This window comes from Lepidochelys olivacea (assembly GCF_965140295.1).
Source record: "Lepidochelys olivacea isolate rLepOli2 genome assembly, chromosome: 22".
NCBI lineage: Eukaryota > Metazoa > Chordata > Testudines > Cheloniidae > Lepidochelys > Lepidochelys olivacea.
In genome coordinates this window covers 4,399,257-4,427,115 of record NC_140432.1, presented here as the reverse complement: position 1 = coordinate 4,427,115, position 27,859 = coordinate 4,399,257, and the positions used below count along the sequence as shown (strand labels likewise).

The following is a 27,859-nucleotide window of genomic DNA, read 5'->3' as shown; positions in this document are numbered from 1 at the left end:
CGAAGGCGTTTGGTTGGTCGGGTGACGCTGGGACGAGCGGTGCTGCAGCGCCCTCTGCCGGGACGCGCTTCCCCATCGGGATCCCGGCACCCCGCGCACTGCACAGCGGGGCAGCGCCTGTCCCCGGCCACGCGCACACCTCGGGCGCGCTCCCGCAGGCCCTGCCCCGCCCTGCTCGCCCCGCAGCCACCGCGCCCCCTGGGGACCGCGGCCGGGGCTGTTCTGCGACTCACACGGCGCCTGCGCAGCAGCCGCCAACGGCCCCGCCCAGCCCGCCCGCGCGCGGCGGAAACCCCCTGGGGGCGTGTCCCGGCGGGAGCGTGGCGGGAGGGGCGGGTCCTGGGGCGGGGCGAGCGCGCTGGGCGGAAGCGGCGCCTGGATTCAAAGTGGCGGTTGGCGGAAGCTGCTTCCGGCGCGCGGAGCCTTCGCGGGGTCTCTGAGTTGCCATGGTGACGGGTGCGCCTGGCTGCGGGGCAGCGCTGGGGGCCGGGGCGGGGTTATGGGGGAGGGGACAGGAGGGGCTGGGTTTGTTTTTGGGGGGGGGAATGGGGGTGTGTGGCGGGGGGCGCTGGGTAGGGTTAGGGGGGTGGGGTAGGGTGACGGGTGGGGGCAGGCGGGGCTGGGTTTGTTTTGTGGGGGGGAATGGGGGTGTGTGGCGGGGGGCGCTGTGTTGGGTTGGTTTAGGGGGGGTGGGGTAGGGTGACGGGTGGGGGCAGGCAGTGCTGGGTTTGTTTTGTGGTGGGGGGAATGGGGGTGTCTGGCAGGGGGCACTGGGTAGGGTTAGGGGGGTGGGGTAGGGTGACGGGTGGGGGCAGGCGGGGCTGGGTTTGTTTTGTGGGGGGGAATGGGGGTGTGTGGCGGGGGGCGCTGTGTTGGGTTGGTTTAGGGGGGGTGGGGTAGGGTGACGGGTGGGGGCAGGCAGTGCTGGGTTTGTTTTGTGGTGGGGGGAATGGGGGTGTCTGGCAGGGGGCACTGGGTAGGGTTAGGGGGGTGGGGTAGGGTGACGGGTGGGGGCAGGCGGGGCTGGGTTTGTTTTGTGGGGGGGAATGGGGGTGTGTGGCGGGGGGCGCTGTGTTGGGTTGGTTTAGGGGGGGTGGGGTAGGGTGACGGGTGGGGGCAGGCAGTGCTGGGTTTGTTTTGTGGTGGGGGGAATGGGGGTGTCTGGCAGGGGGCGCTGGGTAGGGTTAGGGGGGTGGGGTAGGGTGATGGGTGGGGGCAGGCGGGGCTGGGTTTGTTTTGTGGGGGGGAATGGGGGTGTGTGGCGGGGGGCGCTGTGTTGGGTTGGTTTAGGGGGGGTGGGGTAGGGTGACGGGTGGGGGCAGGCAGTGCTGGGTTTGTTTTGTGGGGGGGAATGGGGGTGTCTGGCAGGGGGCGCTGGATCGGGTTGGTTTAGGGGGGGTAGGGTGACGGGTGCGGGCAGGCAGTGCTGGGTTTGTTTTTGGGGGGGAATGGGGGTGTGTGGCGGGGGCGCTGGGTGGGGTAGGGTGACGGGTGCGGGCAGGCAGTGCTGGGTTTGTTTTGTGGGGGGGAATGGGGGTGTCTGGCAGGGGGCACTGGGTAGGGTTAGGGGGGTGGGGTAGGGTGACGGGTGGGGGCAGGCGGGGCTGGGTTTGTTTTGTGGGGGGGGAATGGGGGTGTGTGGCAGGGGCTGCTGGGTAGGGTTGGTTTAGGGTAATGGGGTAGGGTGATTGGTGGGGACAGGTTTGTGCTGCATTGGTTATGTTGCTGTGGGATGGGAGTGTCTTGGGTAGGGTGTGAGTGGGGGCAATGGGCTAGTTTGGGGCTGGCATAGGGATGTCTGTGGCAGGCAGCAGGCCCACTTCTGTGGACATGGGATGGGGTTGGGAACACTGGACTGCTTCTGTGTAGATCTCTCTCTTGAGCTGCTGTTTTCATTGTCTTTGAACAGGGCTGTGGATGAGGGGCTGGCTTCCCCTGTGACTGGGATGCTGTCACCTGCGAAGCAGCAGCCCTGTGCCCGGAGCATGGCAGTGGGACAGCCTGTAGGGGACAAAGCGAGGTGTCTGTGGGGGGCAGTGAACCAGGCGGTACTGGCTGAGAGGAACCAGAGTGTGGCCCCTGTGGGGGTTTGGGTGGAGAGCGCCCAAACTGGTGGCAGATGGGAGGAGAGCATTGCTTTTGTGAGTGCCGTGTCTGAATGCTTTCTTGTTATGCTGTTTGCTTTCTGCAGGTTGTTCCCTTGTCAGCTCTGATAAGCCAGGAGTAGATCCTCTCCGAGTGGGAATCTCAGCTGGGGTTCAGATTGTAGCTTCTAAATGTTCTTCCTTGATTTTTTGCTCCTTATTTCTCTACTCTTCCCTAGAAGTCTGATAGTCATGGGCAGGGTATTCTGCGATTCCACAGCTCCAAAGTCCTCTCTTGCTGCAGAATCTATTTTATTGAATTCTGTTTCTAGTACTCATAGTTGTGAAGATAGAAAAGGTGACCTGAATGTAAACCAATGCAGCGTTGTTTTCCTGAGTTTGCAGATAGTATGAAATGATACCTGTGAGAGACCTGAACAGCTCCCTTCATCTTAAGGGGTTGTTAATGCAGAAACCTTAAGATGACAATCTATAGTACTCTGGAAAATGTGCAGACAAGTTCATTTTTTTTGTAACTAACCACAAAATAAATCCCACAGTGGCAGTCTTAATTCTGCTATTGTGGTTTTATGTGCTGTGACTTATGTATTTTCGTACTATATATATGGAGCTTCATGGAGAAAGGTAAATCTAAAAGAAAATGCCAGGTTCTTTTCCTGAGTTTTCTTGCAATTTATCTAATTTGGGTTTGTGGTGTTGAATGCCTGCTCTTGGTGTGGTGCTAATGTTGAATTTAGGGTATTTATTAAGTCATATTTGAAACTAATGTTGTTTGACGAATGGCCCTCGTGTGCAAGTGAGACTTGAAATTGCTGATTTATGTGAGTGTTTGTTTTGTATCCGATGGTGAAAGTACTGAGAAGAGCAGGTCTTGCTTTATTTTGGCCCCATAAGTTAGTTCCCTGACATGTTATAACAGATCTGGGATGGGTACATGAAAAGGTTGTTGAAAGACAGATGTGGGACTTGCACTGGGGCTTAATGGAGACCACAAAGGATGTCAACCCTCGGTTTTCTGATTCAGGTTTTGTGGTTCTGTCAGTCTTTCTGAAAGCAGCTTCATGTCTGATTGCCCCACGAGTGGCTTTATTAAATATGCCTCTTCTCTTTCCTTTTTTATATTATGCATTTTAAAGGGGGAAAGTAAAGATTTCCACTTTGTAATATGATCTTCCCAACCCATCTGTGCAGCTGTTACTAGATTCACAGAACAATCTGTGTTACACTTTCACAATTTTAACTAATTGTGTTTATCTTTAAACCAGAACATTTACACACATCCCTTTCCCTAGAGATACTGCTTGCCTGTAGGTTTATATACAGGTCCCAGAGAGTGAGAGAAGCTGAAATCCAGGCTGTAGTGAAGCTGCATGGCGAAAAAGCTAACTTGAACATCTCCTTTAACCTGTTACAGGCTTCAGCGTTTCAGGTTGAAGAGGACCTAAAGGAGCAGCAAAAGGAAAAAGAGGAAAATCTGAAACGCTTCCAGGGGGAAGTGAAGCAGAGGGTGAATCAGCAAATCAAGATGAGGAGAAAGCAGCAGCTCCAGAAATCCTGTGAAGCGGTAGGGAAAACCTGTATCATCACCAGCCTCTATCTGCTCTGATTCACACCAGGAGCCTTGCTTAGATGGTGACACTGCTTCAAAAGCAAGCATTCCTGTGTAAAATTCAACCACTATTCATACAGTCTTAAGGCTTGACTCTTAATTGGAGAAAAGTCAGGAAACTTGCAATTATTTCCACAGCTGCTTTGACTCTAGGCATCCTGCATAGACTTAATGTCCAGAGATCTATGTCCTAGGGAAGACCAGCAGGGAATTCTCTCCTCCTCTTCCTCTCCTTCCCCCCGGCCTCTTCCCGCACCCACTCACAACTGAAAACCATTGCTGAGGTGTCTATTACAGATACGACCCTTGCAGGATTCCTACTGTTAAGTCTTGTACACTAGTGTGTGACTAGCTGGGAGCTTCCCTAGTTCCGTATTTTGGATCTTTTAGGTATTGGTAGTTGAGCATGAGCCTCCTCAAGTGCATGTTCCAACCTGCAGTATCTCTAGAACCTTACTAGCTAGTGCCTTCTGACTGCTCCACTGCAGACTGCAATCTGCTTGAGCTACATTGTCGCTGGACTGGGCTAGCTCCTTTCTTCTTCTTCCCCTCCTCCTCTCCTGACAAGGCAGGGGAATGGGGAAGAGAGCAAGAGTATTGCCTCTGAAGATCCATACTTTCTGCCCTGCTTGTATCTTTGAACTCTGGCAGGAGATGATGAACAAGGAAGGGAGGTTAGCACAGAAATGCCCTTTATTAAACTTGATCCACATGTTCAGTTCTATGAGGGGTCACCTTTGTGATCTGAGGGGGCACTAACCTTCAGGTGCACGCAACTCCTGAGTGCGGAGCAGCAACCTCAAAAATCCATCTGCTACTGCTACCTTTCTGTCATCACATGAATGAAAATTCCACAGGTAGCACCTGGTGCAGCAAACGATCAACACGTGTGGATTTACTCAATGAGTGACTTCAGTAAGATGGTTGTTCAGGACTTGTGTGGTTTTTTCTCCTCCCTTCCCCCCCACCCCATCACTGCAGGCAGAAAAAGAAAGCTCTGTTGTGATGCAGTGTTCGGATTCTGCGCTGCACTTGACCCCCAAGAGGAATACATGTGTGTATCGAAGTAATGCGGCATCTGCCATTTGCAGTTCTGGTACCAACTTGATCCCTGTGCAGCAGCTTTGTGTGAGTTGGGAGGAAGAGGGAAGAGAGAAGCAAAGCCAGTTATTCCATCAACAAGCCAACACAGTGAGTGTTTACTGACCGCCAACCGCGTCACAACCTCCATTTGTTGTGTGCCCAGAATGAAAACATATTTTCAGTAACACATAACATTAAAATTTCCCCAACTGCGATACAGAATCACTCTGTTTTAGAAATGAGCTAGAACACCTACATATTGTGAATGTAAACTCTTTGTAGAGTACTCTGACACTTAGAATTACAAGGGAAGCATGTGTGAGTTGTATTGTTATAACTGGGTTATTACAATATAACATTACAATGCTTTACTTCTCTTACCCTACTTTTACCTTTTGTACATCTCATTCATGACACTTACCTCTTCCTAAGGTGGAAGATGATGGTATGTTTTGTGTTTTTACTCCAGTCTCTTCTTTTATCCACTGGATGTCATTGTGTGTTTACATTCAGTGCTTTGTGGTGGCAAAGTACAGAGCTATTATATAGGGGACTTTTTTTGGATTATTGATTCTGCTGAGGTTCCATTTAGCCATAATCTCAGTATTAAAACTAACAACAAGTATCCCTATTGAGAATGCTGTACTTAAATTTGGTCCATCATCAGTTAAAGGGAATGCTTGCATTTCCGCTAGTGAAAAATCTTCAAAGAAGTGAGGTAAAACCTCCATAAAATAAAGGTTCTTCCCTATTGGTGTGTGTCACTGGGTAGAAGGCACTAGGTGGAGTCATCTCCCCACTGACATTCTGCATATCGAGTAACAAAGGTGTGAGATAACTACAGCCTTGTGGAATGTGTGAGGAGGGGGGCTAGCTGCCTTTTCAAAGTTCATAACCATGCTTATGATTTATCTTTGCAGTTTAAAAAATTGCTCACTATCATCCCACGTGGCTGTGCTTGAGCTTAACAGTTCAGTTCCCAATGCAAATTCAGTGAAGTTTAGAGGTATCTGGCGCTTTTGGCTCAGTACCCTCTCTAATAATGATGGTATATTTCTGTATCATAAGCCTTTAGACCTGCTTATATTAAAACAACAAGAATAAAAAAGAAACCACCACCACCTTGGGTTAAGGTTACTGAGTATCTGTGTCTGTCTGTCAGTATATACATGAGCACATAGGACATTCAGATCTGGATCAAGGTGGACATCCAGCTTCTGGTACTGGTTTCTAACAGATACTTTAGAGGGGGGCGGTAAATCCCTCCTCCCTCTCGTGCACAGGTTACTGGTGGTAAGAGAATTGGGGCTAAATGGAGTAAAGCACAGGTTTTTCTCTGATCTAGTCACACAGCACCTGTAATTGGGTAGCAGGAATGAGATCTAGAACTTCTCATGTCTAGGCCCAAATCTAAAACAGTCAGAGGGAACCAAAGTCAGGCTGTGACAGCTTTGAGGCACATGAAACAAACTGTTGGTGATCATATATTAATGGGGCACATCCCTGGCCATCATAACAGATTGGTCAAGGAGTGAATTGGCCATAAACGAAATCCTTTCTCTTACCAAGAGCTGTCCCATGGATTAGAGTTGAGGTATGCCTTCAAGGCACTGCAGCTGCCTGTCATGTACCTGTCAGTGGATTACTCCCAACAGTCAAGCTACTGATGCTGGATTATACCCTCAGGCAAAGTGCCAAGATGATGTTGGCCACTTTGAGTGACGACTACTTTCAGATGTGGTGTCTTCTACCTTGTAATGAACCTTTTGGCTTTCTCGTTTGTAGCAGCAAGCTATCGCTAAACTGTGAACCTGTAAGCACTTTGTTGATGTGTCTTTCTTACTGGCAGCTTAGTAAAACCATGAAACAGGTCCGTCGCCGGCTAGCATCCTGCAAAACAGTGCCCAAAGGAGCAGGCCTGCCCGAACTTCCAGGAGGCGTCTGGGGTGTCAGCCCAACCAGAAACGTAAGTGGGGGGCTGACTCAGCTCAGCCACTAGTTGTGATCATAAATTATTTGCTGCATTGTGTGAAGATCCTGAGCCCTGTCCAATCAGCCAACCACACGGTGCAGTGGATCTTTTCAATAAAGAGTAAAATAAAATGGGTTCTTGTTGTCACTTAATTATTTTCCCATATGTGTAAATTAACTGGGGATGAGAGATCCAAGGACATACCTTTACTGTACAGAGTAGTGTGCCTTGACTGTCCTGTTACTTTTTCTTTCCCCTCCTATTACTATTTATTCAGGTAAAGCAAGCTCCACTGAAAACCACATGAAAAGAAACTTACTGAAACCACCATTAAAGTACAGTCCTGCTCTGAATAGTGACAGTAAAGATGTCTCCTTCTTGCCCATCAGCCCTGAATACACAGAGAACAGATATTTCAATGCTTTTCACTTCTGTATGAGCAACCTCCTTTTGCCGTGCAGAGCCAACAGTTGAGAGAGACTTCAGGTCACTTTCTTCTTTATCCACTTCCAGGGCTAGCGTTTCAAACAGCATCACATAGCTGTCGTGAGAGAGAGAGAGAGGTGTGTTTTGTTTTTAAATCAGCCTTCCAGATCAACATTTCCTTCTATACCCCTCCTTTTTAAAATGTGGAGTTTGCTTCCCAAAATGGCACTAGCCCAAGGCTCAGGGCTGGCCACATTCAGTCCTGCCCAAATGATGAGTAAAAGGCCTGATATTATCATAGAATCATAGAATATCAGGGTTGGAAGGGACCTCAGGAGGTCATCTAGTCCAACCCCCTGCTCAAAGCAGAACCAATCCCCAACTAAATCATCCCAGCCAGAGCTTTGTCAAGCCTGACCTTGAAAACCTCAAAGGAAGGAGATTCCACCACCTCCCTAGGTAACGCATTCCAGTGTTTCACCACCCTCCTAGTGAAAAAGTTTTTCCTAATATCCAACCTAAACCTCCCCCACTGCAACTTGAGACCATTACTCCTTGTTCTGTCGTCTGCTACCACTGAGAACAGTCTAGAGCCATCCTCTTTGGAACCCCCTTTCAGATAGTTTGAAAGCAGCTATCAAATCCCCCCTCATTCTTCTCTTCCGCAGACTAAACAATCCCAGTTCCCTCAGCCTCTCCTCATAAGTCATATGTTCCAGTCCCCTAATAATTTCTGTTGCCCTCCGCTGGACTCTTTCCAATTTTTCCACATCGTTCTTGTAGCATGGGGCCCAAACCTGGATACAGTACTCCAGATGAGGCCTCACCAATGTCAAATAGAGGGGAACGATCACGTCTCTCGATCAGCTGGCAGTGCCCCTATGTATACATCCCAAAATGCCATTGACGTTCTTGGCAACAAGCGCACACTGTTGACTCATATCCAGCTTCTCATCCACTGTCACCCCTAGGTCCTTTTCCGCAGAACTGCTGCCGAGCCATTCGGTCCCTAGTCTGTAGCGGTGCATGGGATTCTTCCCATGTGATGTTATGTGACCTAGCAAGACCCCCCCCCTTCTTCTGACCCCCCAAACCCAGTGCTTTATACCATTAGAAAATTGCAAGGGGGTTGTCAGTTCCTAGCTTCCCAAAAGGACCCACCGTGTTTTAGAAGGCTTCTAAAATGAACACTTTCATGTAGAGCAGGGGTTCTCAAACTTCATTGCACCACGGCCCCCTTCTGACAACAAAAATTACTACACAACCCCAGGAGAGGGGACAGAGTTTGCCTGAGCCCTACTGTCCCCAGGCAGGGGGCCTGTTACTTGATCCCCCACCACCTTTTGGCTTGGGCCCTGGGCAGTAGGGCTTTGGCCTCGGGTCCCAGCAAGTCTAAGCCAACCCTGGTGACCCCATTAAAATGTGCTCACGACCCACTTTGGTGTCCCGACCCACAGTTTGAGAACCGCTGAGAAATGCTTCTGGGTCATTGAGGGAGTTCTCTTGACATGTGCACTACTGGGCTTGTGGTGCTCAAGGAGTTTGGCTTTATGGTGGAAGAGCTACAAAAATAGCTTAACTACTGCCTTATCTTGCTCAAGCTGTTTAGGAATGTGTTTCTCTGAAAGCCATGGTGCATGGCAGGGTGAAGCAGTACAAATGTTTTTTTTTGGCACTTTTTTGGGATGCTAGTGGCCTCAATGCTCATAAGTAACGCAGTCATTACTTAGGCCAACAAAACCCTTTGTCTCATCTCTTGCCATTGTGCGTTCTTTATTGGTCTGGCCTATTGCAAGGTTTCAAGACTGTCTTTTTTTTTTTTTTTAATCAAGCCATAGGAAGAGCAAAGTAGAACAAATCCTGAGTCCATGATACCCTCGGTCTGCATTTTATCTTCCTTCGTTTTCAGAGATGCCCTTTAAGATCTACCGCATCTTCAGATATCCAGAGTCTGAAGCAATAGCCGGCCTGCTTCTATGTGAACACCGCCCCTCTGTCTTCCGTGGCCTGATTAAATGTATTGAACACTTCCATGTGTGTGTTCAATAAAAGAATTATCCACAAATTCTTGTTCTAGGTTTTCTTCAGCTTAAACTAGAATCTGTTGTTCTTGGAGAATGTTACTATGGATCCGTTTGTAAGTGTCCATGCTCCTCATGCATGTGAGATTTGTCTTTTGGATAGCCATATCTATCAGGGCTTTGCTTGGGCCCTCTGTCTCCTTGGGCCCTGGTATTAGGGTATCAGTGGTGGGGAAGCCACGACCCTCCAGTTCCCTCTTACCGCTAGACACAGCTAAATAGAACTCAGTGAGTGTCCAACTCTCTGTCCTTTAACTTCAGCTAAATTCGATATTCTCTTTACTTGTTGAAGGAAACTAAAACAAATGAACTCAGCCCATCTGGGCTAATTCCTGATGGACAGAATTTTGCTCCATTGTATCAACAGGACCATGTCTTTTAGCGTGTCTGCTCACCTGTTTGAGGCCCCATCTAGCCCTTCAAAAAGTCAGGCCATCTCATTGCAAAGACTCTCTTTCTAAGTGGATCACACAATGTATTTCCACTTGTAACAAGATAGCTGGCAAACCTCTCCTTTCAACTCTCAAGGCTCACTCTGTCAGGGCACAGGGATATGCCAGTATCTGAGATCTGCATGGCAACACTGTAGAGCAGGTCACTGACCTTTGTCAGATATTCTGTCCTTGACCTCGAGGCTAGATCAGGTACCAAGTTTTGGAGAGCAATGCTTCAATTTTTATTTGAAACTCCTCATTCCCACCATCTAATGAGGAAACTGCTTGCCAGACACCTGCTGTGGGATCCACACTCTCATTCTTGAAGAGAGATCTGTTACTTATCCTACAGTAACTGGCTGGTTGAGATGTAATCTGTGTGGATCTGCTCCCCATCCCTGCTTTTCAGAATCCTCCACAGCCATGGACTTTGAATTGCAAGGACCCAAGGGAAGTTTGTGGCTATCCGACCTTTATGCCCTCAGATGGGAGCATCAGGAGAAAGTGTGTGTGCGCACCACCCTGGCAGACACTGTTCTTCATAAAACTTTGATCTCAGGTACACTTACAGTGGGAGCCACACTGACTACAACATCTCAAATATTTATAGTTATTGCAGGGTAAATATCCTCTCTTCTGAGAGGTCTCAAGATTCTGCACACCTTGATGTGACTCCAGAAAACCTGCACATACAGCACCCTGTATTTGCCAACAGTTACTTTGCAAATATCACAGGTAGTTCCTGTTTGTACCACAAATATGGATGGTGCAGATGGCTACTGTTCTAAGTATTGAGAGAATCTGTAGCAACAATTAGCAAGTGCTGTCGTTTTTTTTTTTTTGTTTGCATCTCTTGCAACTGCAAAATGACATGCACAGAAGACCACTTCCTTTTTTCCCACCAGCTGGTCACTTTTGCACTGTTGACAAAATTGTCCACGAGTTAGAATCTACAGTGGCAGTATTCCTTGCTCGTTCCCCTCTACTGAAGTTTGAGCATGTCCACTTTCCAACCTGCCTAGTCTCCACTGACCCAGAGAACAAGTTTCCTCAGGTTGCTCTTACACCCAAAGCTTACAGGGGTCTTATATTCATGAGCTGCTCGTGCATTGAAATAATGTAGTTAAGTTTAAATCTCACATTTGTTTCCCCAGAAACCAGTGTCTCGCAGGCCAACTCCAGTGCATGGAGAAGAGTGTGAGGAGTTTCCTCTGGCAGGACGTCATGACCTTCCCGCTGAACTACAAGACCAGGCAACAGCCAGAAAGCAGGCTGAGCAGGGTGATGACAACTTGTACTACAAACTAGAATTTGGAAAAGTAAGACATCTAAAATCCCAGACCTGATGTGACCAAGGCTGGGTCAGCCAGTCCTGGCATGCCTAATTCTTGTTCTAAGTCAGGGGTGGCCAACCTGTGGCTCCGTAGGCTCTTCAGAAGTTAATATGTGCTTCCTTGTATAGGCACCAACTCCAGGGCTAGAGTGGCCGGCGCCAACTTTCCAGTGTGCTGGGGGGAGCTCACTGCTCAACCCCTGGCTCTGCCACAGGCCCTGCCCCTACTCCACCCCTTCCCACACCCTCCCCTGAGCCTGCCATGCCCTCGCACTCTCTTCCCCACCCCCACCCCCCCAACTCCTTCAAGTGTCCTGCACGCCATGAAACAGCTGATGGGGAGAGAAGGGGAGGCGCTGATTGGCAGGGCTGCTGGTAGGTGGGAGGCAGGGCGGCTGACGTGTTACTGTGGCTGTTTGGCAATGTACATTGGTAAATTCTGGCTGCTTCTCAAGCTCAGGTTGCCCACCCCTCTTCTAAGGCTTCTGGTCTTTAAGACTGCTGTTCCGGAACAGCTACTGTCTGAGCAGTGGTGATGCCCTGCCAGATGACCTCCTAACCTGAACTTTAGGCTTCAGATGAGAGTTCAGACTTCTACTTTGACCTCTCTGCTGAACTTGATAGCAAAGAGTGGCATTTGTAGTGGTGACTTTTTTTTATGTGGGTGTCTATTCACTCAAGTCACTAAACAGCAAGTAGCTGTTTAATTTTTTTTTTATCACTGCCATTTTGGGCTGGAGTTGAACCCATGGTTACTGGTGAATATTTCATGTGAATCTGGGACAGGTACTTGTGACAGCATATTTAATTACTGGAAATTTTTTTTTCTGTTTTCAAGCAGGCAGCTGTATTTATATAAACATTTGTTTGAATTTGATACTTTATGCAAACATTTCACCCAATGGGTTGTTTATAAATTGTTTGCTCCCATTTTTGAGTATTTACTATTTGTGCCAAGAATGGTTATATTAGACATGTGATGTTCTTATTTTTGATTCATGATTCGATTATAAATATTGAAGCAAGAGGGTTTGAGCAAGTTCTGTCTGATTCAAATATTTGCCTAAGTATTTGTGAGACTTCCACATCCTGAAAATATTATTGTAAACAAGTATTCACTGGTACACATGTTTGTTAAACTAAAAGAAAAAAAAAGTAGTGAATATAGCTAAGAATATGCACATGTAACTGAACAGTTTGCAAGTAGCTGTTTGCAGTATTTGCACACCTTTCTTGCTTTATCCCTTTACCAGCTACCAAAGTTCTCCAGTCCCCCTAAATTCAGTTTTTGATCCTTAAACAGTGGTTTTACAAGACGAATTGATGCATAAGTGGCCTTGACTTCGCGAATAAATATGTGTCAAGAATGAACTGAAAAGTATTATTTCTGGCAGGACCCAAGTTCAGAGTTCATGTAAGAGTTAACTATCACTCGCACCCAAAGTAAAGCAGAAAGCTGCTTTCCTATAGTAATGCTCTGAGGGAGCAAAAGCAAACTCCAAGACAGACTTATCCATCCGTAATAGGTGAGTGCTCACACAAGTGCTTTGCCCCTTAGTCAGTCAGTGGTTGTGCAAACTTTAGTCACCTTCATTAACATACAAAAATACGCATTCCCAAACCTGATTCTTAAGATGGCATGCTGAAGAATCTCTTCTTCACTAGCATTCTGTGTGCCACTAATTAGACAAGTGAAGCTGAACACATTGTATCTGTGTATAGAAACTTAAGCCAAGGAATTATTCTATTTGTATTGAAAGGGCTCCTGTGGCTAAAGTGTCACACTTACAACTGGCTTTACACACACGTCTCTGAGACCTTACAGGGAAAAAGAACGTAAGAGAGAGGGGAGGATGGTAGTGATTTGGCCACTGTAAGAGTGCAATGGCTTTACCTATTAAGATGTCTACAAACCTCTTAAAGTCCTTGATCAAAAAATCCCCATCTTTCAATGTGGAAGCATGACTCTGCAAACTGTGATCTGCTTGAGTAGAAGTTTACAGGATCAGATCTTAAGTATGAATGGGGGGAAAAAAAGGGAAGTTCGTGCTAGTGATGCTACAGGGTCAAAAGTATGGTTTTGGGGGATCTTACCTGTACATCTCCATGTTTTGAATTTCTCATATTTTTTCACCAGGACATTCAGAATTAAGGTCTTTAATTTGTCAGTTTTGGATAACTGCAATGTTCTTGTAATTTCTGTCCTTATAATAAGTATAGAATCTCAATCTTAATGGCATCTTTAACACATTTCTGTCTGGGAATATCTAATAAAATAAGTCAGACATACCTGTGTTCAAAAAAAAAATAAAAATCATACTGTGCAAAAACATCCACTAATTTTCACATTAATTACATAAGAACATGAGTGGCCATACCGGCTCAGATCTATGGTCCATGTACAGTATTCTGTCTTCTTACAGTTGCTAGTGCCTGTTGCTTCAGAGGGAATGAATACAACAGAGCAATTTGTTGAGTGATCCACCCACTATTGTCCAGTCCCAGTTTACAGCAGTCAGATGTTTAGGAGCAACCAGAGCATGGGATTGTGTTCCTGACGATCTTGGCTAGCGCCATTGATGGACCTGTCCTCCATAAACTTATTTAATTCTTTTGGAATCCAGTTATGCTTCTCGCCTTCTCAATAATCTCTGGCAATGAGTTCCACAGGTTGAGTGTGTGTGTGTTTTTGTTTTTTTTTCTTTTTTTTTTTAAAAGATATGTTGAGCACAGAGCTCCGTAAGGGTATTGCACAATTTCTGGGCTAAAGTGGGGAAACTTCAATTTCCAAAAATGATTATAGCCGTGAATAAAACTTCAGTTTGCTTTCAAGCTGAGGTTTCTGTCCAAAACAAACTTGAATGGCAGTGTTATAAATGCCTGATTGTAGAAATGCAGATGTTTTATGAACAATAATAGTGGCACCAATGATCTTTCCTATGTGCCATGCATAAAATTATCAGCAATGTTAATGCCCGATATTGTGTGTTTCGTATGAATGGTGTACAGATCTTGTGTACTTAGTCAAAAGACCAGTGTTACTCCTATAAAGTTTCAGTAAGCCAGAGTGTCAAAAAACTTCTGTTGAAGTGCTGAGGCCAATCATGTCTTGATCCACTGATTTTTTTTTTTTCAGGTTTATAATGGATTAATGAAGGCGTCAGACCCTGCTGGCCCGTCTTCAGGTTTGAGCATTGATTGCCAAGCTCCCCTTGTACTTTGTCCTGGGATAGACAGAGAAGAAACCAAGAAACAAGTATGTCAAATAGTGTAAAGTCTTATTTTGTTCTCAGCGTCTGCATCTGAATTATACCAAGAGCAGGGCACATTAGGAGACACTGCTATTTACTGTGAAACACCAGAAACTGGCATAATATATCAAAGCTGGTGGCATAGCTGCCAATACTGTATAATACTTATTAACACCCTTAAGGCTGTTGGTAGACTTCATACATGGAATCACTGGGGCAGTTGGAACCATAACTATGTAGTCTCGGTGGGTGAGATAATCCCTGCATGGATCCCAGCACTTAACTTAGCATGTACACTGCCACAAAAGACATGCAAAACCACTGAAATGCTGCAGTCCAAGAGGAGCAGAGTGCATGCTCAGCCCATGAGGATTTCTGTTCTCTTGCCATTTGGCTTCTTTCTAGGGTCTTTCTAGTTGTGAGGGAGGATTGATATTTCTCTGTTGTTGGACCTTTACTGAGGTCCAAGTCATTGTTTATGGAACTGGCTCCTGTGCAAGTTTTTCATTCGTTTACACACAGGGCTGGCTTTAACTACAAGCAAAACTTGTTACTTTTCCATTTATGTATGTTGGAATCCAGACAAACTGCAAAGCACGCACTGTACAGCGTTGCAAACAAAGTACCCACCTGTAGAGGAAAAAGGTTTCTGTGGTCTGCCAAACCCAGTAGCACTGACCTGGATTTCTGCAGCAAAATTCTTACAGAACATTCATTGTAACAAAATAATTCTAATTGTACCATGCAATGAATCTGTGACCACTGTCTTTATGAAGCACCCTCAGTGTGCTTGGTATTGTACAACACACAGGATGAGCCATGCTATCTCTTAATATTTAGTAACTATTAAGTACAGACCACGTGATTGACACTGCATCAGACGCATCATGCTAGTCCATACCTTGCTGAGCTTACAGCCTAGAAGACCTAGGATGATGACAACCCCTGGCAGACCCAAAAGAGAGAATATTTTAGTAGGTGCTTCCCCCAACCCATTCCCTTTCACTGTCCACTTATTTGAATGTAATATTTCCCTCTTTCACTTGTGGGCCTTGCCATATTTTATACCTAAGCTTCAAATGATAAACAATTTGCTTTTATTCTTAAATTATTTTAACTTCTTATCAATTACTTCACAAGCACTGAACCCCCTGAGATCCAAACAATCTTTCCTTGGTGGCTTCCAAATGGTCTCTCACCTCTGAATATCAACCCTTCTGACTTGTTCCTCCACCCATTCCTCTCTGCTTACTGCTCTCTTCCACTCAGCCTCCCATTTCCTTTCTCTTTCACACCCTAAAGCTTGATTCCTCCATTGCAAGCCTGCCAGTATCTTGCACATCATTATTTCTAGCTTCATGATCACCCAAAAGTTCAATCATCTCAACTCTTAGCAGAGGGTCTACATGGGAGGAAAATCCTATATAAACTGTGAAAATAGCAGTGCATCAAATACCTAGAAACCAGTTCTTTTAGGTACATGGAACAGTTCTCCACCAAAAAAGCATTGACTTGCATTTCTATGCCATGTGCAACATTTGATGTATGCTCAGCAAACCTCTGTTCTGAAGCTATTTCTAGACTCTGTATAGGGTTTCTTTCCCATGTGAAAGATGAACTAGTTCAACCTGAAGTTATGGGCTTGATCACTGGGTGAAATTCTATGGCCTGTGTTATGCCAGAGATCAGACTAGATTATCTTAATGGTCCAATCTGGCCTTAAAACTTATGAATCTGCATGGGATGTGAGCTTAGCTAGAAGCTTTCTCCACTCTTAGTACATCCATGGGTTTTTTCTTCCCTTTGAATTCTATGGATGGGGCTGAAGCCTTTACAGCAAAGACTTCCCTTTATATAGCAACACATACAGGTCTTGTCTCCCCTGTGAAACCACTGATCTTAATAAGGCTCCAGCTGTTGCTGGTGTTGATGGCATGGCTTTTTCACATGGCCTGTGGTTGATCAGACAAAGGGCTAATCTTAAAACCGTGTGGTCTCTTATTTTGAATAGAAAATGTGAAAGGGTTGAAGGAAAAAAATGTCCCTAGCCCCTCCTCTCTCCTTGGCTGGGTAATGTAAATCTTCCACACACCTGGTTCTGGCTTCTCACTACAGGCCCTCCTTTATGCTTGATGTCCCTTCTTTCAGAGATTCGACAACAGAAGTTGTCTAGGTCGATTTTCGCACTCTGGCACTTCGAGTGCAGAACGTGGGGGCCTGCAAGGACTTTAAAAAATTAATACTTGCCACTCCAGGCTTGTATTAAACTCCCAAGGTTACAGCTTTTCTTTGACCTTGGATTGGTAGATGCTGCCACCACCCAAGTGCAAAACCCCTTTGAGAACTCAAGAAGGCGCACTGGGGAATTTCTTCCTGTGGGGTGTACCCTCAAGCCCTTTCACACCCCCCCTCCGGGGAAGAGGTGAGAGAGAAGAAAGGGAAATCCACTGTTGCCACCAGCTAATTAAACATGTGCATAAACCTCTTAGGACACACAAATCCAATCCTATTCTTAAAAAGGTAAATTTTTATTAAAAACAAAAAGAAAATACATCTGGAAACTCGGGCTATTGCTAGATTTAAAAAACAAAAGAAAAAACCCTTCCGAGGATTAAACATCAAGAATAACCTTCTTGAGGTCCAGTTTAAAGGTACAAGCAAAACAAAAGCATTTGGGGTTAGCACAAAGGAGTCTACAAGCCATAAAGAAATAAAAAAAGAGATAAACCTGATCGTGTCTTCCTAGACACTTCCTGATCTACTTACATATCTGGGGGTTTCAAATGAGTAATTTCTAGATATGATTGATTCAAATGATTTTTCAGACCTGGCCCAAAGCTTCTTACAGCATAGTTGCTGCCCTCATAGAATCTCAGGGTGGGAAGGGACCTCAGGAGGTCATCTAGTCCAACCCCCTGCTCAAAGCAGGACCAATCCCCAATTTTTGCCCCAGATCCCAAAATGGCCCCCTCAAAGATTGAGCTCACAACCCTGGGTTTAGTAGGCCAATGCTCAAACCACTGAGCTATCCCTCCCTCCAATAGAATATCAGGTTTGGAAGGGACCTCAGGAGGTCATCTAGTTCAACCCCCTGCTCAAAGCAGGACCAATCCCCAATGCCCTGTTCCCTCTCTCCGAGGAACAACCACAGACAGACAAAGGGGAAGTTTTTTCCCAATTTTAAAAAGTTCTAGCCTTCCCATTGTCTCTTTTGGTCAGGTGCCCCCTCCCTTTTACCTATGCAGGGAGACTTTTTAACCCTTTACAGGTAAAGCAAGTAGAGAACAACTACTAAGAGGGATTTTATAGCTGGCTGGCTGGGTGTCCATAAAAGAGAGCTACCCCCCATCCTTTCATTTTCACAGAAGTCTTGGGGATGGAGGAAGAACTATGAGTGCATGTGGTCGGGTAGATGAATGTTGTCTTGGAAGATCCGCTGTGGGTCAATCAGGAGCATAGAGGTTCTCAAACTGTGGCCTATGGCTCACTTGCTGGTGGTTGTCAATGAGCTGGCTGGTCACATGGTGCTTCCTCTACCTCACTGCAGCTATAAAATAACACTGAAAGAAGGCAAAACTTAAAGGTGACCGGGAAAAATGGAATTTCCATCCTGTGGGAAAGTCTGACACTTCAAAATTTCCTTTCATTTCCAATCAGGATGAGAAGTCAAAATTTACCATGGAACAAAAATTCTGAAATACTTTATTGAAATGATTTGTTTCTGTGATATCCAAACATTGAAAAACTTTTAAATTTAATATAGTTAATTTTTTAAAAAGTTGAAACAAAACAAGAAAATTGGAACAAAGCCCTCCATTTCCATTCAAATAAACTTTTCTGTCAGTTGGCACGTTCCAGTGAAACCTTTTTGATTTCAATGAAACACCATTTTCTGATTGGGGGTGGGGGGAAGGGGACTCTTCTATTGGCCAGCTCCAGTAAAAATACCTTACAACATAAGCAATATGAGATGATATTGCTAATAAACTTTTTGGCAGTGTGAGATCTTAAGAACGCCTGCAGTAGAAGATGTTGGTACCAAGATCATAGTTCTGCAAGGTAGCTGGAGAGAAGAGGAGCAAAGTACCAGTAACAGCTTTCTTCCTACCTTTCGTTCAGTTGTGGAACACGTGCAGTGAAACATTTTAATTCTCCCTTGAGGAGAAAGCAGAAACTCGTAGGCAGGGAGCACAAGATTACTGACAAGACATCTGTTTTCTATCATCAGAAGGACCATCTGCAGCAGCTGGAGACAGGTAAACTCTGTGGTGGATTTCACAGGGTCTTCCTTATTGGGTTTTTATGCAGTGTGATATTTGATGAGACTTCTCAGCTCAAAATTTAATCCTTCCTCCTTTAATTCTTACAGTATAACGTGCACAGTGTGAGTTCTTGCAGTGCCACTTCCAGGTCCTGCTGTATATTGCACCAAGACACCTTCCTCTTAAGACTATGTCGTCTTTCCTGCAGCGTCAAAATCAGTACCTGAGATACAGACGTCTCTTCATGGATATTGAGAGAGAACAAGTAAAGGAACAGCAAAGGCAGAAAGAGCATCAGAAGAAAATTGCAAAGTAGGTATCTGCTAATAATCATGAATTTCTTTATAGGTTAGGGGTGGCTAATCTGAGCCTAAGAAGGAGCCAGAATTTACCAATGTACATTGCCAAAGAGCCACACCATCAGCCCCCGCTCCCAGCACCTCCCACCCAGCGGCAGCCCCGCCGGTCAGTGCCTTCCCCTCCCTCCCTGCACCTCCCGATCAGCTGTTTTGTGGCATGCAGGAGGCTCTGGGGGTGAGGGGGAGGAGTGAGGGCACGGCAGGCTCAGGGGAAGGGGTGGAGTGGGGGCAGGGCCTGTGGCAGAGCCAGAGGTTGAGCAGTGAGCACCCCCAGCACACTGGAAAGTTGGCGCCTGTAACTCCAGGCCTGGAGTCGGTTCCTATACAAGGAGCCACATATTAACTTCTGAAGATCCACATGTGGCTCCGGAGCCGCAGGTTGGCCACCCCTGTTATAGATAAGGAGTACTTGTGGCACCTTAGAGACTAACCAATTTATTTGAGCATGAGCTTTCGTGAGCTGTTATAGATGTTGCCCTTGATGTATAGTCAACTGAAAGAAGGTTGTCGTAAATTTCACAGATTTTAAGGCCTGAAGGGACAATTGTGGTGATCTAGTCTGACTTTTCTTTCCAGGCCATAGAATTTCAGAGTAACATCTGCATCAGGGCCAATAACTTGTGGCTTTACTAGCATGGAAGCTTTTTAAAAGACATCTGATCTTGATTTAAAGACTTCAAGTTTTAGCAAATCCTCTACTTGCCTTGATAAGTTGTTCCAATGGTTATTTACTCTCACTGTGAAAAGTTTGCACTCCTATTTCCAGTTTGAATTTGTCTAGTTTCAATTTCAAGCCACTGGAGCATGTGGTGGTTTTTGTCTGCTACGTTTAATGAGCTCTCTACTATTAGCTTCTCCCTGCGTGGGTACTTACAGGGTATGTCTGCACTGCAGTGATGTAGCTGTTAGAGTACATAAGCGGTGTCCTGGTTGGGCTACTGCAGCCCAAGCTGCCTGGGCTTCGCTACTACTAATAGCTTGGCTATGTCCTCAAGAGCTTTGATTGCAATGTAGATAGACCCATAGACTGTGATCCATGTCAACTCTTAGCATTCTGTTTGATAAACTCAATAGTTTCTGTAAAGAGAGATTTTCCAAGTTAGTCTTTAAGGTGCCACCGGACTCCTTGTTGTTTTTGTGGATACAGACTAACACGGCTACCCACTGATACTTGACATTGAAACATGATGATTTGCAATTAAATATAGTCTTTACTCTAAATGTGGTGGTTTTTTTTATTCACCAGGAGGCTACGCAATATTAATACATTCATTTAAGCAATTATCTTACACTTATTCAGGTTCTCAATTATTATGTTTTTATGATGTTAGAAATGTATTGTTCACCACTTTCTTACTACATGACTTTTTTTTTCTTGTGATTTGTCATGCTCTGTTTGGGAATTCAAATAAATAAGCAAAAAAGATATTTTAATATGTTTTTATTAATTAAATAAAACTACCTAAGATATGCTGGATACATAAGAAGAAAATTCTAATGTTTATCAATATGTTTTGCATTTAAAACTAAGTATTATGTGTAGTTATTGAATTGAACTGAACTAATTGCTTCTGGTCACCACTGTCCTTGAAGATTTTAGAACTAATAGAGCTCATATCCTCTCACACCTAGTTTTTATTTATAGGTTGGAAGAGGAAAACAAACTTTCCTGCATCTTCCAACTCCCAGGTGGCTTCTTAAATGTGAATGAACTAGTCATTATTTCAAACTGAAATGAAAATATTCTCTCTGCATCTGCAGATGAGGTTACTGCTGTCAAAAGCTGGTTTAGCACTCCTGCAAACTCTGCTTCCAGATGCTTAGTCAGTGACTTCCACTACTTCAATAATCTGACTTTCTTTAAAACTTTGGTAGCAAATGAGCACTGCTTACTATTGCTTTAATTCAGCTTAAATCATTTTATTACATTATAGTACATTTAGGCCTTAATGTAAGTTGTAGTAATTTCTTATTTTTTAAAGTAACTTTTTCAATTTTTAAATAAGCTATTTTTTTAAATCCATGTTTATTCACCCTGCCTTGGGCACATCTCCAAATCTAGTACAGTGACTGCCAGGGCTAAAGGGTTCTTTAAAGATGGGGATTGGCAGTAATTGTAAGGAGGGACCGACCAACTACACCGTGGTGTTTAGGTGCTGCTTGTAATGATTAGAACTGGGAGCACTGGCTGTTGGGAGTCTGAAAGGACAGGAAACAGGAAGGGGTGGGGGGAAGTTGAGGAGGCTGAGTGAGAGCTACCGAGGGTGCAGCAGCAGCTTGGTAAAGAGGTTTCCACTTGAAAAATAAAGTCCTGTTGAAGTTTTAGTACCTTGCCTGTTTGCTACAACATGCACAACCAAAAGTGTTAAGTCTACTTGTATAGTTAACTTATCTGCTATTTAATTGCCACGCTCTGTATAAGCTGGGCAGTTGTTTCATTTGCTAGAATGTGGATTTTTCTAGCTACAGTTTTAGATAGACTGTTTGCATAAAAGGTTTTGCAGCGGCAGGGGAAACTTTGCTGGGTTCCTAAGAAGACTTGGTGGGAGAGCTGGTTTGAGGTGACAATAGTTATGATTTGGACAGTTGCACTATAGATAAAATCCTCATGGTATGCATTGAGAACAAGCTTCCATGTTCAGAAATTATTGGGTGAGGTTTTCTGGCCTGTATTATGCAGGAGGCCAGACTAGATGATCATAATGGTCCCTTCTGGTCTTTAACCTATGAATTTGTACAGTATAATAAAATATCCCTTGGCTTCCATCCCTAGGTTTGATAAGTGACTGTAAACGTGCATTGTGGGGCTCCATTTTAATTTCAGTTGCTAACTTCCTGATCAAATGTGTTGCGTCTACGAGAAGAAAGATGTTTTTTGTTAAGTGCCTATCCTGCAAACTAGCCTTGGGAGGTGAAAGTTACATAATCATTAAATACAAATTTAAATAAAAAGTAAAATTTAAATTAAATCATTAAATAAAAATTATGCCAGCCAAACTGTCCCCAGTACACCTGTCCAGTTCTAGTGTCTGAAATGGGCTTGTGTAGGTGTAACAAACTGATTCCATTGGTGCTGCACAAGTATGTTGAAGGTCAGAATCTGGCCTTCCAATTGGCTCTGGGCTGTCAATTTCATTGAAAGAGAAGAAACAGGATGCAGTTCACTTGGCCATAGCTGGGTTGATTCTGCCGAGCTAACTGGAGTGAAGTAGTAACAGTCGTTTGTCTTCAAAGTCAACAAGTCTGGCTCTGGATACCAACAGGGAGCAGACATGTTAAAGAATGTTATTTTTACATTGTCGCTTTTCAGAGTAGAACTGCACCTTTTAAAGAAACATTTCTTTGGTGGTTACATTTCCTTAAATAAAATGTGGCGATGAAAGAGTCTTTAGTACAGAACCAGTTTTGCCCCAGGAATGAACGCCAAGAGGCTGCTGTGTATGTTGAGACCATCTAAAGGATTTTCTTGTTTCAGGTTGATGCAGTCTTATGAGAGTTAACTGAATTTACTAGCTGCCCAGCCTTTCTATATATGGAAGCGAGCTGTTCCTATAGTCACTTGATGTAAAGCTAAGATGTCCTTGCTCTGAGATTTATAGCAGGACACGTATGAAGTACTTAAGTCTGTATTAGCAAGTCATTGTGAAGACATCTTAGGGCGTTATAACTTGACTAGAGAAGCTTTGGCTTAGGCACTCTCTTCCTTGGTGTGTGGGTTTTTTTTTTTGTGGGGGGTTTGTTGGGCCAACACTCTTTATTTAATTTCTGGTACTCTTCCAATCCAAGTTCAGCCCAGCTTTGATTTCAGATTGAATTTTGGCAGTGATTTGTTAGAATATGTTGTTGCATTTGGTATTCATTGAAAAGAATAACATGGTAGATATCTCTGTTTAAAGTCCATTTCTGCCTATGGTAATAACTTGTTCCAGGGAATGTCCTTAACATTTTTAGTACACGCTTATATAGTTATTTACACAATAACCCAGATTCCACAGCAAGGTATTAAACACCACCTAGATGTGAAGAGCTTTATTGTAAAACCAAAAAGTAAATATAAAGAATGTTCTGGTCCATTAAAGCACCAAGCACAGCATGGCATACCTCAGCCAGAGTCAGGGCCCTCCTGGGGTGGAGGGCAAAGGTGGCTGTAAAATACCTTTGTGCTCTCTGTCGTCTGGCATACATTAGAGCTGTGTGTCCTGTGGTGCAGCCCAGAATGTCCATCACACTTGTACTAAAGTCTTGACCCTAGCTTTGTCCTCAGCATGTCCCCTAGGATGGTGATTGCATGGATGCAGTCTGCCCCATGTATTCGCTGGAGCAAGTTGCTCCCCAGCCAACTCCCACGCAAAGCTCTAACACTTAGCTCCCATCAACTGAATTCCAGAGAGGAAGAGAATCCCACCCTCCATTCCCACCTCAGCCCTCTCACTAACATTCCTTTCTCTCACTCTTGTTGCCAGTCTTTGCCCCAAACTCCAGACAGCACATACGTTTTTTGGGGGTTTTTTTAAAGTCCACTACAATTTAACAAAGATTAATTCCCCAGAGCTGGTCAGCCCAACACTTGCACTGAAGACAAGCAGCTTTGAGCCTTTCTGTATCCCTTCCCCATCAGCCTTTGCATGGAGTCTCTACACCAAATTTCTCCCTAGATTCAGGCTTCCTTCGCTCTTCCTGCTCTGAGAATGCAACGGGGAAAGAAAGGGAAGCCCAGATCACAGCTACAGCCCTCTGCTTTGGCTGATGGAGTCCTGTCCTCCGCCTGGAGTGGTGGGAGGAGTGAAGATCACCCCCAGTGCTTGGGGAGGAAACCCACTTACCAGGGCCCTTTGAAACCTGCAGTGAGCTGACTGGGACCGGGAACCAGAATTGCTGGTTCCTGCCCTTTGGGCAGCTGCTCCTTTAAGAGAATGAAGCAGCAGTGGCATAGGCATTGCTGCTACTTTCCAAGGTGGAGAACAGGAGCTGGAGTGCAGAGCGGCCCAGGAGCCTCCTGACAAGGAAAGTAGCCATACTCGCAAGTTGGGGGATTCCTATCCTGAGAAGCAGGGACTCTGACAAAGGCTTGATGGACATGGTGGGTAACTTGAACAGGACATCCGAGTGTGATCCTGTGGCCCTATGGGCTAGTATGACCTCTGGATGCATATACAGGGGAATCTCAAGTAGGTCTAAAGAGGTTATATTACTGCTACATTTGGCACTGGTTCGTCTGCTGCTGGAATACAGTATCCAGTTCTGGTGTCCACAATTGGGGAACAATGTTGATAGATTGAAGAGGTTCAGAGAAGACCCATGAGAAAGATTAAATGAATGGAACAGTTGCTTTGATGTGATAGCTTGAATTCCTTGAGGTTAACAAAGAAAAGGTTAAGGGGCGACTTGATCAATCTTTATGTACTGATATGGGGAACAAATATTTGGCTCTTAAGTCCAGCAAACAAAGATAACAAAATCCAAAGGGTGGAAGTTAAAGCTAGACAAATCCAGACTGGAAATAAGGCGTACCTTTTTACAGTGAAGATAATTAACCACTGGAACAATTTACCAAGTGTTGTGGTAGAATCTGTCACTGATCATTTTTAAATTGAGGTTAGATGTTTTCAGCTGAAGTTCAAACAGGAATCCTTTCTGGGCAGTTCTCTGGCCTGTGCTGTACACAAGATCAGACTAGATGATCACAGTGGTCCCTTCTGGCCTCACAAACTGACTATTGGAACTGTGTGTAAATCCTCCAAGCCAGAAGCAAGCCTGGGGGTGGAGGGGGCAGAGCTCTCTGGAGAGAATAAATGTGAGACAGAAAACATGGGGGGGTGGGGTGGGCGCGAACAAAAGACAACGGGGGGGAAAACAGGAAAAGCTATAAAGGGGTGGAGGAAAGGAGAAGGCACACACAAGGCACAAAACTCTCCAGTGAGGAAACCAGGAGGGAAAATTAGCTTTGACAGATTGCAGGGAACAGTTATGTTATGTTAAAGTTTATCACATAGAAAGCTGATGATGCATTTAAACACAGTGCAGAATTGTTTTACTCTGCAGAAAGCAGCAGAATCCAAATCCTTGCTGTAGATCCAATGCTTCTAAAAGGAGGGTATTGTCAGTATTTTACAGTTGTGGGGGGGAAAGCGGGTATGTGACATACCCTAGGTCCCACAGGCAGCAGAAAACAGAACCCAGTGCTCATGACTTAGTCCTGTCCTCTGACCATGGGACCCACTTCCTTCTCTCTGAAAGATCCAATTAAACAGCACTTCTATCCACAGAATTAAGAGTGAGAAGGAGCACCAGCGTCGTGCAGAGGAGCAGAGGATCCAGGAGATGGCCTACCAGCAAGACACCTGTTCTGGGGAGAAAGCATGTGAAATACTGGCTCAGCTCAGACTGGAGGAGAGAAGAGTGAGGAAAAGTAAGGAAAAGCAACAGAGAAATAAGGAATACGTGAGGTGAGCTGGTGAATGATTCTATGATTGAGGGTTTCCTCCTCTTGTTCTCAAAATCCTGGATTTGCCAGTGGGATTAATGAAGACAATGGTACCATCCTGTCACAGGGAAACTGTTTTATTTTTGCAGATACATGGAAGCTTTAAGAGCTCAGATGAGGGAGAAGATAAAACTGTATAACATTGACTTGCCTCCATTATGCTGCTGCGGCTCTGATTTCTGGGACTCTCATCCTGACACCTGTGCCAACAACTGCATGTTCTACAAAAACCACAAAGGTATGAGCTCTTGCTTCATAGTAAGGAATTGGTGTAGACCCAGTAACTGAGATCAGATGTCTGAGTCCTGCCATACCGGCAAATGTAAAGCCTGGCTAGGAGTTCCCATAGTTTCATGGCACCATTTCCATGAACGTACTCTAATGTGGGCTCTGCACTTATGTATGTGTGCACACATCCGCCATGCACTCTCGGGAATATAGACCACTGGGTTCGTATTTCATTTGATAGCCTTAGTGGTCTGTTGAACTAGATTTTTCTTGTAGCACAGATATTTTGTAACTTTTTTATACAGCTGTTAAAGGGAGCTTGCTAAGCACCAGCTGCTGCTCTCACTAATGCAAAGTCAAGGGGGAGTCCAAATCCGGGAACTAGAAAAGCCTGCAGACACTCGACACCCATTTGTAACCCTTGCTTTGGAGAAACTGCAAGTGTCACACCGAGAGCTGGGTTGGCAGCTTTTCAGGGGTGCACCGGTTTCTGTTTGAATTAATAATGAAATTATATTCGAAAGAACAGATGGGGACACATTGTGGGAGGAAAAATACTGCAAAGCAACTATGTAAATGGTACAGAAAATGCCTGGCTCTTGGAAAACTCGCTCTCCACTTTAATGCCAAGGTCTTTATTGGAAGGTGGATGGGAGGGAGATGTTATCAATCACCGGTAAGAAAGCAGTCCTGTGGTTTAAATTATTCTGCAGAACAATTAGGGTATTTGGTTGTACAGACATTTGGAGCAATCTACATAAACTGCTTTCAAAAATACAAAGTCATCAGACGTAAATGGGAAATGCAACAGTTTGTTTAAAAAAAAAAAAAAATACACAGGCCTAAAGGCTCATGTGGGCATTAGGCTTACCAGTTAACCAACATTAACCATTAAGCCTGGCAGCCCTGCACTGGCTGGGAGGTACCCCAGCTGCGCTGGCCAGAGCTGCCATGTCAGGCTGATGGGGCCCCAGCACTACCTCCAGTTAACTGGTTATAATTTTAATCGTTTAATTGATTAACTTTTTAACCGATATTTACATCCCTAGCCCAGACATGTACGTATGTTGTAGAATGCCAGCTACTTAAAAATCTCCTTCTCCAGCACTTACCTTCTGGCTCCTAGGTTCAAGGTTCTTTATTCGCCCTGTACCCACTAATACATCTCAGACACCTGCAATGGTGTTGGGAGCATTTCCCTACCCTGTTTCAAGTGCTGCTTGTGGCCTACAGAAAGGGCCCTGAATATCTGAGCTGACTGAGTGAGTGAGGAACTGCTGTTCAAACTCTTTACATTTTAAATGCTTGTGTGCAGAATACATGCAAGGCTCTCTTATGGAGTCGGGATCTTTCATATAGAGTCTCCCATTTGGTGCCCAATCCTGCCCTTGCTCATTCTGTGTCTCCAGTTCCCCTAGTGTCAGCTTCCCTTGTGGTAATCTGCTAAACAGCTACACTGCACCCACAGCCATGCAGAAGCTTATCTTGCTCAGTTATGCAGCAACAGGAGCACATGACTGCTAGATACCCGTAGATCCTAGGAATTTTCCCCCTTCAGAGATGAGGCCCTTGGGAAAATCTCTCAAGAGGCACAACTGCATTTTTTGCTTAATTCCCAAGTTAGCAAATGACTCCAGAAGTAAGCCCCAGGGCTCTGTGGGAAAGCTGGCTCAGGCTATAGTCACTTAGCACTCTTTGATTTTTCAGCTTATGCTCGAGCATTGCAATCGGTCATCTCGTCATGTGACATTTCGGATGGGAATTCAACCACACGACTTGCAATCCATAACTTAGCTTCAGCACATGCACCTTCTGTGAAGAATCCATGAAAGGTCGCCTTGGAATCAGCTTTTACAAATGTTCAGCAGACAGTTGGCCTGTGCACAGAGTAGCTGATTGTTCCCAGGAGCAGTTTTCTGTCCCAGAGCAGACACTCTTCTTCATTCATTAGCCTTTAGAGAGACAATAGGTTTGTTTTGACTAATATTCACGTTCAGGGTTAAATTGTACCTCTGACTCCTTTCATCATGCATAATCCGTATACACTATGGAAGGTGAGTACTCCAAAAGCCCAGAATTAGCCCTGCTACTACCACTGATCAGTAATGCAGGGATCTAATGTAAAGGGATTACCATGGGATGGTTAAAATAGATGAGGGATTTTTGTTTGCTTGAAGCATAAATTCAAATTTCTGTCTATTCAACTGCTGAATAAACCCTTCCAAGTTCAAA

General features: G+C 45.0%; 1 protein-coding gene across 1 annotated transcript; it reads left to right on the top strand.

Moving 5' to 3' along the window:
* The first annotated feature begins 31 nt into the window (after positions 1-31).
* Positions 32-27,859, top strand: CCDC15 (coiled-coil domain containing 15). Its single transcript, XM_084611787.1, has 11 exons — positions 32-456; positions 1,910-2,141; positions 3,520-3,669; positions 4,696-4,905; positions 6,647-6,763; positions 10,865-11,029; positions 14,180-14,299; positions 18,765-18,868; positions 25,182-25,361; positions 25,489-25,637; positions 27,335-27,859. The coding sequence occupies exons 2-11, from the start codon at positions 1,947-1,949 to the stop codon at positions 27,454-27,456; spliced, it is 1,512 nt and encodes a 503-aa protein (XP_084467913.1). The 5' UTR covers positions 32-456; positions 1,910-1,946; the 3' UTR covers positions 27,457-27,859.